The sequence below is a fragment of the Ostrea edulis genome, chromosome 7 (genome assembly GCF_947568905.1).
Source record: "Ostrea edulis chromosome 7, xbOstEdul1.1, whole genome shotgun sequence".
NCBI classification, from domain to species: Eukaryota; Metazoa; Mollusca; class Bivalvia; order Ostreida; family Ostreidae; genus Ostrea; species Ostrea edulis.
The window spans coordinates 934,250-948,158 of record NC_079170.1 but is presented as its reverse complement, the minus strand read 5'-3'; the positions used below and the strand labels follow the sequence as shown (position 1 = coordinate 948,158).

General features: G+C 34.7%; 1 protein-coding gene across 1 annotated transcript in view; it reads left to right on the top strand.

Annotated features, from left to right (window-relative positions):
* Window positions 1-13,909, top strand: part of LOC125656813 (plexin-B1-like) — a 76,345-nt gene that overhangs the window by 28,725 nt on the left and 33,711 nt on the right. The window contains 7 exon segments of the mRNA XM_056142880.1: window positions 2,405-2,464; window positions 2,581-2,652; window positions 2,945-3,011; window positions 4,876-5,022; window positions 8,404-8,557; window positions 9,660-9,842; window positions 10,025-10,134. Of these exon segments, the coding sequence (XP_055998855.1) occupies window positions 2,405-2,464; window positions 2,581-2,652; window positions 2,945-3,011; window positions 4,876-5,022; window positions 8,404-8,557; window positions 9,660-9,842; window positions 10,025-10,134 (793 nt within the window).

Genomic DNA, 13,909 nt, shown 5'->3' with positions numbered 1-13,909 from the left:
ATGCACATCTTCTATATATTATGTAGTTGTGCATCTCCTATTTTCATTGAAATATATTGTAACAGTTATAGAAGTTACGCACATTTTCTTTCCATTTTGGGGGTTGCGCACTTTGTCCAGAGTTTAATTCTAATACCGTTGAACAGATTTGATTCAAACTTTATTCTCATCTTATATATAATGTAGTTGTGCATCTTCTATTTTCATTGAAATATTTTAACAGTTATGGAAGTTACGGACATTTTCTGGTTTGGTTGTACTTGTAGTAATAGACACAATTTGTCCAGAGTTTATTATACCCCCCGCAAACGAAGTTTGGGAGGGTATACTGGAATCACTTTGTCCGTCTGTCCGTCCATCCGTCTGTCCGTCCGTCCGTCCGTTTGTTCGTAGACGCAATTTGTCCAAAGTTTATTTCTAATACCACTGGACATATTTCATTCAAACTTTATGCACATCTTCTATATATTATGTAGTTGTGCATCTCCTATTTTCATTGAAATATTTTAACAGTTATAGAAGTTACGCACATTTTCTTTTCATTTTGGGGGTTGCGCACTTTTGTCCGAAGTTTATTTCTAATACCGCTGGACATATTTCATTCAAACTTTATGCACATCTTCTATATATTATGTAGTTGTGCATCTCCTATTTTCATTGAAATATTTTAACAGTTATAGAAGTTACACACATTTTCTTTTCATTTTGGGGGTTGCGCACTTTGTCCAGAGTTTAATTCTAATACCGTTGAACAGATTTGATTCAAACTTTATTCTCATCTTATATATATAATGTAGTTGTGCATCTTCTATTTTCATTGAAATATTTTAACAGTTATGGAAGTTATGGACATTTTCTGGTTTGGTTGTACTTGTAGTAATAGACACAATTTGTCCAGAGTTTATTTCTAATACCGTTTTATGCTCATAAGTCAATCAGGAATTGAAGAAGTGGAAAGAAGTTCAACAATGAAGTTCAACGTGCTTGCATTAAATATTTCCCATCATCTTATATGCCCCGCGGGGGGGTATTAGTCCCATTAGGACAGTTCTAGTTCTGCTTAGCAAAGGTTGTGAATACATGTATTTGTAAGAAAAGAAAACATTTTACGCCTTCTTTTTGCGTGATTAAGGACCTGTGTATGGGGTACCTGTAAAGTGCGAAACGAAATCGAAACGAAACGAAATGTACCAAAACGAAACGAAACCTACCGAAACGAAATGAAACAGATTATATAACCGAACTCTTTTAATCATAATAATTAAAAACGGTATCTTAGGCCCCTGTGAACGTTACCACATATAAATAAAATTCGCCTCCCCTTTGATGTAGGCTTTCGCCTTGACTGATACAAAGTTTTAAAAGTTGGAAGGGGGGGGGGAGGTGATTAAGCACAAAGTACGTATCCGATGTTGATTAAATACCATGTGTAATTATTAGTTTTGGTCCATAAATTTCAGAACGGAGGGTTACAGTCTTATAAGTCAGAAGTCTGGGGAAACACACTAAACGAGGGTGGGGTCAACGGTGTTGGATCCACCTTTGGGCATAATACATGTTTCAGTATTTTTTGCTCTAAAGACAAATCTATGTATACATGTGGATATTGTGTATTTGTATGTCGTATATCAAACGGTGGATTCTAAGTATGTCCTCCCGTTCTCTTTGTAATCTCTGCTTCCCTTGTTTTGATTTTACAAGATGCTGCTCTCCTCCTGATATTATTAACACATTTCCGTTTTCCGTCTCGTTTTCAATTCCCCGTCTTAGCATCATCCTAAATGTAGAGTTATCTTTAGACTCCCTGCATATCAATAATAATTTTAATAATACATGTATATATATCTTACCGAATTGCATTCATATAATATGGTATACTATTTAATGTTTTTCCATTATTGAAAGTACTCACACCTCAGCAGTTAGAGATAAAATAAGGGGTTAAGAGTTCTTCCTGCTTTCAACTTTCTCAGACACCAGCTTCTTCAAATAATGTATCTATACCCAAAGGCGGATCCAACGCCGGCGACCCCACCCCTCGTTTAGTGTGTTTCCTCAGACCTCTGAAATTGTAACCCTCCGTTCTGAAATTTATGGATCCGAAACTAATTGCACATGGAATTTAATCAACTTCCGATATGTAACCCTAACCCTCTCCCCTCTTTCAAACTTTTTAAACTTTGTATCAGTCAAGCCGAAATCCTACATCTGTGGTAACTTTCACAGGGGCCTAAGATTTGATACCATTTTTAATTATTATGATTAAAAGAGTTCGGTTATACTATCTGTTTCGTTTCGGTAGATTTCGTTTCGTTTCGTTTCGATTTCGTTTCGCACTTTACAGGTACCCCCTGTGTATGCAAGAAAAATACTAATGAGGGTATGTATTTGAAAATCTTTGCAGGGCACAGTTTTCAGCCAACTTCAGTGTGGTTATGATGGGAAAGATGAGAGATTTCTTTGAGTAAGTGAATTTATTTTCTCTCACAGAAATCATTGTGCGGTAAGAATTACTGGGGCATTTTGTGATTATTTGTCATATTGATGTCAATATGTATTTTCATTACATTTTTTCTTCAGAATTGTGAATTGTTTGCTGTCAACACTGGTGGATTCTGCAAACAAAAAGGCACACAAAACACTGTTTAACGGGTACAGGAATTTTAGTTGTCAGAGTAGACATTACATTGAGATATGAATGATTGAATGATGGACTTTACTTCATAAAACATGTAGTGATACAAAAACTTGATGTGATATGCAGCCATCATATGGATCAACTTAATAACAGACCAACTTAATAGATTCTAATGAAGAAAAGGAACTATGCATCAATTTTAGATAAGATAGTTGAATACAAACTAGTTTGGATCTTGTTAAACTGTATGTTTTAGATTTGATTCCATCACTCTGAGACTGTGTTTGGATCTTTTTACCGTTTCAGATTTGAGTCCATCACTCTGAGACTGCTATCACATTGGCTGTCTGTTTCACTCTATCCTCACTTAAAGGTAAGATACAAAATGTATAGAAATGGGTTTTTCCAGTGCTGTCACAAATCTTAGTGAGGATTTTCGTTGGAATTTTATGCCCCCTTATCAAAGATTGGAGGGCATATTGATTTTGTCTGTCAGAAACTTTAACCTTACACTCATATTTTTTGAATGAGTAATAAACCTGGGCTTTCATGATTCATATGTACATTCCTTGTAAGTATGACCTTTGTTTTGATACCAAAGTTTTTGACCTTCTGACCTTGGAATTTGACGTACTTTTATGAAAAGTTAACTTGAGCAATATCTCCTGAACTATTATGCCCCCCTTCCAAGAAGATCAGGGGCATATTGCTTTTTTAATCGGTAGATCACAGGTTGTCTGCTCAATATCTTCAGAACCATTCACTTGATTTTAATGATATTTCATATGTGGGTTGGTTACGAGTTGAAAAGGACCCCTATCGATTTTCAGATCAAAGGTTAAGGGTCAATTCATTCTGGACATAGGAAGATGCTGTCCGCTCAATATCTTGAGAAACCTTTCCTTAACAGACATTAAACTTGGTACACTGATACATTGTGAGGAGTAGATGACCCCTATTGATTTTGAGGTCATATGGTCAAGGGTCAAACTGGACATAGAAAGATACTATCTGCTCAATATCTTGAGAATACTTTGCTTGACAGTCATTAAACTTGGTACAATTATACATTTTAAAGAGTAGATGACCCCTATTCATTTTGAGGTCAAGGGTCAAATTGGACATAGGAATATACTGACCGCTCAATGTCTTGAGAACCCTTTGCTTGACACACATCAAACGTGGTACACTGGTACATCATGAGTAGATGACCCCTAATGATTTTGAAGTCACAGGGTCAAAGGTCAAGAGTCAAACTGGACATAAGAATATATTGTCCATTCAATATCTTAACCCTTTGCTTGACAGACATCAAACGTGGTACACTGGTACATCATAATGAGTAGATGACCCCTAATGATTTTGAAGTCACAGGGTCAAAGGTCAAGAGTCAAACTGGACATAGGAAAATAATGCCCACTCAATATCTTGAGAACCCTTTGCTTGACAGTCATCAAACTTGGTACACTTATACATTTTAAAGAGTAGATGACTCCTATTCATTTTGAAGTCACATGGTCAAAGGTCAAGGGTTAAACTGGACATAAGAATATATTGTCCATTCAATAGCTTAACCCTTTGCTTGACAGACATAAAACTTTGTACAGTTGTACATCATACAAAGTAGGTGGCCCTTATAAAATTTAGGTTCATATGGTCAAAGGTTAAGGGTTAAACTGGACATAGTAATATATTGTCTTCTATATTTTAAAAATCATTTTCTTGATTGACACCAAACTTAGTACACTGGTACATCATAGGGAGAAGATAACTCCTATGCATTTTTAGGTCACATGGTAAATCTACTCTTGACATAGGAAGATATTGTCTGCTCAACATCTTGAATTGGTTTGGCACTACTATGATTTAAATGATGCATTCGTATAACCCTGTTTCAATTTTGCACCATAGGGGAGAATATATATTTTACAAACAATTCTTGTTCAGGTAGGGCTTTCATATTTGGTCTATGGTCTCCTTTTGACAAGGACTTCATTTGTTTCTCTGTGACCACCGGGAACAAAGTGTTTCACTAAAACACCTCTTGTTTTCTCATTGTATTTGTAGCTAGTGCCCTTTGAATCGTACTCTGTTTGCACATATATTTATTAATAACATCTAGATTTACATCTATATTCAATTTAATGGTTAGTTAAAAATGTTGATAAAATGCTGCAAGTTATTCAGTCCATATCAAAAATCTCAGAATCCACAATTTCTGAAATTTTCTGTTGCAGGAGAGAGGTGGTTCATCTCTGTTCATGCTGTACAAGTCCACTCAGGCAGTCATTGAGAAACGACCTGTTGATGAAGTGACAGGGGAAACTAAAAATACTCTGTCTGAGGACTCTTTCCTGAGGGAGAAAATCGATTGTCATGCCCTAGTGAGTTAGAATAAATGTTTGTTAGTAACATTATAGAAGATCAATTGTCAGTCCCTAGTGAGTTAGACTAAATGTGTGTTAGTAACAAATTATAGAAGATCAATTGTCAGTCCCTAGTGAGTTAGACTAAATATTTGTTAGTAACATTATAGAAGATCAATTGTCAGTCCCTAGTGAGTTAGACTAAATATTTGTTAGTAACATTATAGAAGATCAATTGTCAGTCCCTAGTGAGTTAGACTAAATATTTGTTAGTAACATTATAGAAAATCAATTGTCAGTCCCTAGTGAGTTAGAATAAATGTTTGTTAGTAACATTATAGAAGATCAATTGTCAGTCCCTAGTGAGTTAGACTAAATATTTGTTAGTAACATTATAGAAAATCAATTGTCAGTCCCTAGTGAGTTAGAATAAATGTTTGTTAGTAACATTATAGAAGATTGATTGTCAGGCCCTAGTGAGTTAGAATAAATGTTTGTTAGTAACATTATAGAAGATTGATTGTCAGGCCCTAGTGAGTTAGACTAAATATTTGTTAGTAACATTATAGAAGATTGATTGTCAGGCCCTAGTGAGTTAGACTAAATGTTTGTTAAGGTAACTCCATACTCGCAGTTTTATCTGATACAAGTTTGAAAAATGTATTTATTTCCATTCATTAGAGTTAAAACTAGCAAATTATCAAATAAAATACATATGCCATCACACTTTTTAAGATTCGAGACGTACATAAACAGAATCATATATCACCGTCAGAAAATTGCAATTTTCCTTAAACAGCGTTATCAAAATTTCATAAAAACTGGTTATGACGATATAGTAGCATTCATAACAATTTCATGAAACTGTATCTTCACAAAAATATACAAAATGTCTGTAAAAATAAAGGAAATCTATCGCATAATAGACTTGATAAAGAAATCAATAGAAACAGGGTTATTGCCCTTGGATTCAATATTTTAAAACGTATCATTGATTATTCATCTATAACTTAGACTTTTAAAATAGTTTATTTTTAACAAGATTTTTTACAATAATTATCGGAAAAGACTCCAACAAAATTTATGTTCCTATCACGCATAAATGTAAATAAATCATTGATTTTGCAAAATCTGATGACATCACAGGAGGGTGGAATTACTTTAAGTAACATTATAGAAGATCGATTGTCAGGCCCTAGCGAGGGATATTTGCCAGAACGTCATAAGTGCATATTTTGAGTTTTTGAGAAAAAATGCAGTTTAAGGTTTTATTAACCTCTATTTTTTTCAACTGTTGTTCGTGTACACAACCGTAACACAGATGAGAGTGGATATGATTTATTACTTGTATGTAAGAAAAATCAATTGTAGCAATGCATCATAAAGGCCAGTTTTGGTTACTTTAATCATGCACTTACATCCTTTTCACATAACACATATATAGATGCTGTGCTAGATTGTTGTATGTGCACTTAATTAAGATGTTTTAGCATAACAACTTTAGCCTTACAGTATCATATACATAGTTGCCAACCTCCAACATGAAAAAAGAGGGTCATGACCCTCTGTGGAAATCAAAAAATCTGGTCATAATGCGTAACGGCATTCACGACATATTTAATAGGATTATATGTGTTATAAATGTTTATATTTGAAAAACATTTACAACAGAAATATGTGCATTGTCTATTTATTGAAGGGAAGTATTGTAACTAACAATGGCACATTTTGAATTCTCAAGACTGATGGAGATGGACAATATACAAAGCAGCACAAAGATTGATTAAATTTACATGATAAGAGGGCATTTACGGTTTCATTTAGTTCGGATCTGAATTCAGTGTGTATTTTCTTTACAATATTAACGAGAAGATGATGGCAAAAATGACGACAGTGATTGGATGACTTTTGTGCTAAAGTATTTTTTTAATTACATGATTTTGCGTTTTGGCATGTTTTGTCAGATCATTTTTAGCTCCAGACCCAATAGTGTGAGTTACACAACGGACAATATATAATAAGCTCCATGCTGGCCTAAATGCCCTTTTTTATTCATGAAAAGTCGTTTTCCAGAATTTGTTGGTAGATACATCAATGTCATTTTTTTTGGTCTCCTGGCCCTGATGGTAGAAACCATTTTACATAATAACTTCAATCCCCAATTTGTCAAAACAACTCGCAGATAATTGTTAACATCTGCTTTGATAACTTCTCAGTAGAGTACATGATCATCGGCATTGTTTACGTAGATCCAAGCTTGTGTTACAAACTGAAAATTTCATGCGCGATCTAATTTATAAAACCAAATCCGAAAATCGGGAGAAAGTTATGACCCGCCGGGTCATGAAAAATAATCGGGATAGGGATTGAAAAATCGGGTGTAACCCAACAAAATCGGGTGAGTTGGCAGCTATGTATATATACGAATGATGTTAAGCGCACTTATGCCAATTTGGCAGAATAAAAATAATTCATTGAAAAAATCATGAACGCCAAAATGGAATATAAGGGCCACATACACATTGTTTCACAAATTTCATTTATCTGAGTCTTCATCATTTTCTGTTTGCTCTGGCAATGGAAGAATATCTTTATGACTACAGTTTGTTGGTAACGATTCATAAAAACCGTGCCAGTCTGTTGGTATTACACCCTCAGAACGCAAAGACAAAAGATCTTTTTTCTTATTGTAGAAATGATTTCAACTGTTTTCGATTTTGAACATCATACTCGATCATCATAACACTTAAAATATTGCGCAGTCTGATTGTGTTGTCATGTGTTAGAATGCAAAGAGAGATAACCAACTTTTTCTGCTTTTGTCCATTGTGCATTAACAATTGCTTGATGCAAGGTGAAGATACGAACAGTGATCAATCTCATAACTCCTACAAGCAATACAAAATAGATAGTTGGGCAAACACGGACCCCTGGACACACCAGAGGTGGGATCAGGTGCCTAGGAGGAGTAAGCATCCCCTGTTGACCAGTCACACCCGCCGTGAGCCCCATATCCTGATCAGGTAAACGGAGTTATCCGCAGTCAAAATCAGTGTGCCAAGAACGGCTTAACAATCGGTATGAAACACGTCAGACAGCATTTGACCCAATGATAGGTTGTATTGATGAACTAGATCGTTATAACGACCATAGAATTTGCGAAATGCTGACTTCAATCGAGACTGTTGAAATCTTGATAATAACCATTCCAATTCTTTCCAAATTTGGTATGAAGCATCTATGGGACAATGGAGATTAATTCATTTAATAAACATTTAATTTATGTACATGTACAGGTAACTTTCTCTAAAATGAATGTGTCAAATGTCCGGGAATGTGTCGAAGTGAGCTGCTGATCCTGGTTAAAGAATTTGAGATTAAATTGTCTTTTCATTTCAGAAACTTGAAATTGACTTGAATGGCAATGGGAACTTATATACCTGTGAGGTTCTGGACTGTGATACTATCAATCAAGTGAAGAGCAAGTGCCTGTACCAGATCTACAAGAACAAACCAGCCTCAGAGATGCCGTCTACGGATGAAGTGGACTTAGGTATGTGTGTTCAGAGCCTCACTGATGAAGTGGACTTAGGTATGTGTGTATAGAGCCTCACTGATGAAGTGGACTTAGGTATGTGTGTACAGAGCCTCACTGATGAAGTGGACTTAGGTATGTGTGTGTATAGAGCCTCACTGATGAAGTGGACTTATGTATGTGTATACAGAGCCTCACTGATGAAGTGGACTTAGGTATGTGTGTATAGAGCCTCACTGATGAAGTGGACTTAGGTATGTGTGTATAGAGCCTCACTGATGAAGTGGACTTAGGTATGTGTGTACAGAGCCTCACTGATGAAGTGGACTTAGGTATGTGTGTATAGAGCCTCACTGATGAAGTGGACTTAGGTATGTGTGTGTACAGAGCCTCACTGATGAAGTGGACTTAGGTATGTGTGTATAGAGCCTCACTGATGAAGTGGACTTAGGTATGTGTGTATAGAGCCTCACTGATGAAGTGGACTTAGTTATGTGTGTACAGAGCCTCACTGATGAAGTGGACTTAGGTACATGTATGTATCATTCAGAGTGGTAGACTCGTCCAGTTTTGGCCCCTTAAATCTGTTTTTTATAGCCTTAAAACATTTCATCCTTCTCTCATCAAATAATTTAGATTGTCATGGTGAATAAATATTTATACCCATACAGAGTTAAAGACATATGCGCCATTTCTCAATAATATATATTTTTTCGTGACATTTCATGTACAATTCACTTGCATTCTTAGGCTTTCTCGTTTCTACAAAAAAAAAATGTTAGGGTATTTTACCAGGTCTCAAGACCATAAACTGAGAATAGACTCAAATCAAAATTTTGATTACTTATATTTTAAAATGTTTCCAGCACAGATGTTTTAAAAAAAACTGCTGGTTTATAAAAAAAAATTAAAAGGAAACATATACTGAAAATTTTATTTTTTTATGAAAATTATTTCAAAAGGTCTTCAGGAAGGAAAGAGCACTTGCATATTGAAGAAGAAATGTTATTAATGTTGCTAACTCTTGGACAAATAAATGTAACCAGTGACAGGTGAACTTGTCACCATAATATGACTACAGTGAAGATAAGATATTGTCAAGTTCTTGCAAAAATTGTAGAGTGGATGGCTGGCAAGAGCGGTCGTCTTGCTTTGAGCAACATAGACCAGACGAGTGAACGAGAGGAGAACATGGTTCGCCGTAACACGCTTCAACACTACAATGTTCTGGATGGCAGTCGTATGGCTCTGATGCTAAAGTTCTCTCCTGATGATAAGCATACAGAAGAAAAGGACTCTTATGGTTAGAAAAATTGTTTGAATAAAATCTTTTATATCCTGGTTTCGGCACCAATTTGGACGATTAATCTTTATAGATCTATGGAATTTATTTTGTATCAATCAGAAAGAATAGTACATGGTTTAATGGTGCTTTGTATGTAAGCTAACAAATTTTATCAGTGATAATTTACTTTTTGGCTACAGTAAACCAGCACTCACCGTACTACATAGAAATAATTGATACTCCGGATGTCCATCAGTATCAGTCATTGTCCTCTACTGGAAGTTTGGAAAACCTTAGACATTGACATCTGGTATACCTTTATGCTTGGATAACTTCAAATTCAGATTGGTTTTCTAAGTGTAGAAGAGTAGCATGATTGATTTTCTAAATCTAGCTTAATTCTTTCATTCCATGATGCTTGGCAGCATCATGAAAACTTGTACAAAGGAAAATTAAGTATATACAGACAGCTGAAAAGGAGAACTCATTTTCATCTTTTGATTTTAAGATGAAATTATCATACTATTGTAACATTAAGAGAAGCTAATGATTTCCATCAAATCAAAGCAAGAAAGTTCATTTCCTAACATGTGAAACTTAACCTGTTTAAACAAACTAAATGCTATACCCTCTGTAAACGAAGAGTGGTATATTGGAATCAGCATGTTCGTCTTTTCTGAAAATTTGTACACTCATTACCCACCATATGAAGATGTACACCTGGTATTTAATTCATATTCATTGGACAATTTTTCTTCAAGTTAAAGGCTTTTTTCTACTTATGGACATTGTCATTTTTTAAACTAAAAAGTATGGGTTAGGGTTAGTATAGCTTTGAAATTCATGAAGGGATTTGATTTAAACGTTGAAATTTAAAGTATTAGAACGTTATGCTAATTTCTATTTTCTAGCGCAGTCTCACTTCCGGTGGAGAACTTCCGGAGACAAACACACATTTCTCAGCATAGCAATAGACTATGAATTGGCTTATTTGAGTTAAAAGAAATGATCATAACTTTTTATTCGTGTTTGCGTGTTGTCAACTTGGTTTACGGCGAACATGTAAGCTGTCCAGTATCCTATCTACTCCCGAGTTGGCGAAAAAACGGAGAAAACAATGCAGGTACTAATGTAAACAATCGATGTCAAAACACTTATTTACACGTTTTCTCTGTATTTCAAGGATAAATATTTCGTAAATATACATTTACATTTGCAGAGATGAGTGAAAACAACAGAAGCAATAGCTGTTTAAGGACGGTGTGAAGGATTAAGACCCCCCCCCCCCCCCCCCCCCCTCTTCACCATTTAACAGCTGTTTAATATCTTCGCCTTTCATAAAGTGGCGGATTGTTAGCTCTCCCACTTTTCTTCCGCCACAAAGGCATTAGGCCAATTCAACTTAATTGATAGATTATCATCCCCACCCGCCCCTCAAAAATCGGCCCGCCCAGATTTTTTTTATTTTGCGGAACTTGTGATTTCCGGAAAATGTTCATGTCCAACTCCAGTATTTACACTTCTTGTTTACATTTCCGGTATAGCAAAAGCCCTCACGTTAAGAAGAAATTAGACCATATGGTTTTCTTAATATCTTACGTTCTTACGGGCTTAAAGAAAAGGAAGGGATTAATGTTCTTCATATCTTGAAGTTTGGTGTATTTCTGTGTTTGAAATTAAAGGACACATATCATGTTTTCAAAGTATACAATATTACATGCATTTTGTCTTCTTTATGCTAATAGTAATTAATTCTAATAGTTCGTTCGCCGAAATTTTGCGATAATTAACCACAATACAGACTTAAATCTAAGCCCCGATTTCAAAAAGTCAAGTTAATTAGGTAGGCCTAGTCACGTGGTACAGTGACGTCACATGCGCCCTTCGGATTGTGAAAGTAGCTGCGAGATATTATTAAAAACTCTACTTTTTGGGGCCCAATTAATTTACCATGGGCAACATTTAAATCGATGTTGATAAATTGTCCGAGTTTTATATGTGTTCGCCACCAGTGCACACATATAACGATGTAAATACCCAAATATAGCGAGTAAATCGTGTATGAAATCGGCAAAATTGTGAGTAAATAATGTTTATATGGGTCGCTGTCTACAAACTTTGGGGATGTTATTCCTTTATACATCTGTAATTGGCGCTGTTTTTCTAAAATAAACAGTGCAATCATTATTTATTTTTGGATTAGACAAATTATGATACGTTAAATTGTTGACAACTAGGCCCTAAGCCAAGCTATTGTCACGCGTGCATTTTGGAAAGAAAGAAAAATACAACACACACACAAATCAAAAAAAATATTCAAATTTAAAGTGGTAATCACATTATTTTATTTTGATAAAGCAATCTTATTACTATTTTTGAATTGTGATCTGCACGTCTTTAGGAAGTACGAAGTGGGAGCACGGCATTATAGCCTACTGACGCACTCAAGATGCTACGAGTTCAATAAAGAAATAATTTTTTATTTCAATTTAAAGTTAGGAAATACAATATTCTATTATTTGTATAATTAAAAGTTCAATTATTTTGTATCTTTATTTTTTGTTGTTGTAAATCTACCAGTTGGTAGAAGTTACATTGTATCGTCGATAAATGTTGTTACAAGGTGAAGGTCAGTTGATCCGAGTGTGTATTGAATTTGAAGAGCAAAACAGAATGTATGCTATAAGCCTACCAGTGCTTATAGCTTCGATATATCCATTTTCTCGCAGTTTATCGGGGTCTCTGTCCAAGCGATGTTTGAAAAGGTGACTGGGTATGTTTTTTAAAGTAAAGTTCTTGCTCCAACAAAAAAATTATCCACGTCTTTTTTCTCGTACCTTCCTTCGAAAAATTGAAAAATACTCAGTCTAAATCCTTTCTACCGACAACTAGTACACCCGAGCACGGCACAAAACATCTTAATGCATTATTATTTACAAGCCGTTAACGTGACAATTGTTTGTTTTTTTTGTCGATTGAATCTAATCTGTTTATGAAATGGCTTATAGATGTTTTCAAACCCAAGGGCGCATATGACGTCACACAAAATGGCGCGTAAACTAGCGAAAGAAAATATGCATATCGCAAGATTTGAATTTCATCGCTTTCAAACTCGAAAACTACGCAAACTATTTCATTTAAAACACATTTAAAGTAGTTTTAGGCATAAAAAGAGTTAATTTTGCTGAAAAAATGAACAAGTTTAGAAACATGCGTTGTGTTCTTTAAGGTAAGGTTTGCAACATTTTGACATGTAGCAAACAAAGTCATGTTGCATGTCAGTATGTTCAGTAGGAATTTACCTTTTAAAAATTGACTTTTTAAGGAAAAATGCCTGTGTCGTTTTTTGACCAGATGGGCTTATTTTTGTCATGTTTTTACGTTTTCAGGATCTCTGTACAACGGGGAATACTAGTGGTATAAAAACTACATGAGGCAAACTTATGGGGTAAAAAGCTGGTAAAAGTTTTTAAAAGAGTATTATCTATAAGATTATTTACTAATTGATAGAAAAAAATTTATTTAAAACACAAAAAATAGCACTTTTTATATCTTGAATAAGATTTTAATTGGTTGCCATGGCAACAAAAAATGCATATTGGGCAGTTTTACACGGTGTACATCAGAAAAATTTCACTTTAAAGTAAACATAATATCTGGACCATAAACATTTAAGAAACCATATAAAATAACTACCCACTGGGCTTTATTTCCATGGTTACAGATTGAAAAGAATTATTTCATTGATGCGATTTGTCACTTTGTTTTAGAATTGTACAACTTTTGAAGAGTGCATTGACCATTTTCATGAGCAAAATACAATTCCAACCCAAAAATGATAAATGATATTTATATTTATTTGTCAAGTATTGTAGTATCACATTTATTGGAAATTAAGATGTTTTTTTCTTCTTCTAAATGCAATACATCTTCAATATCCCGGCGGGTTTTCCACCGTCCCGCTTCCTCATAAATTCCATGTTTCATTAGCACAAACCTATCTTATATACTACATCTTTGAAATGAATTCCCTCTTCTTGTTCCATTGCTTAATGTTTGTTTACATAGTTGAACGTACAATTGTA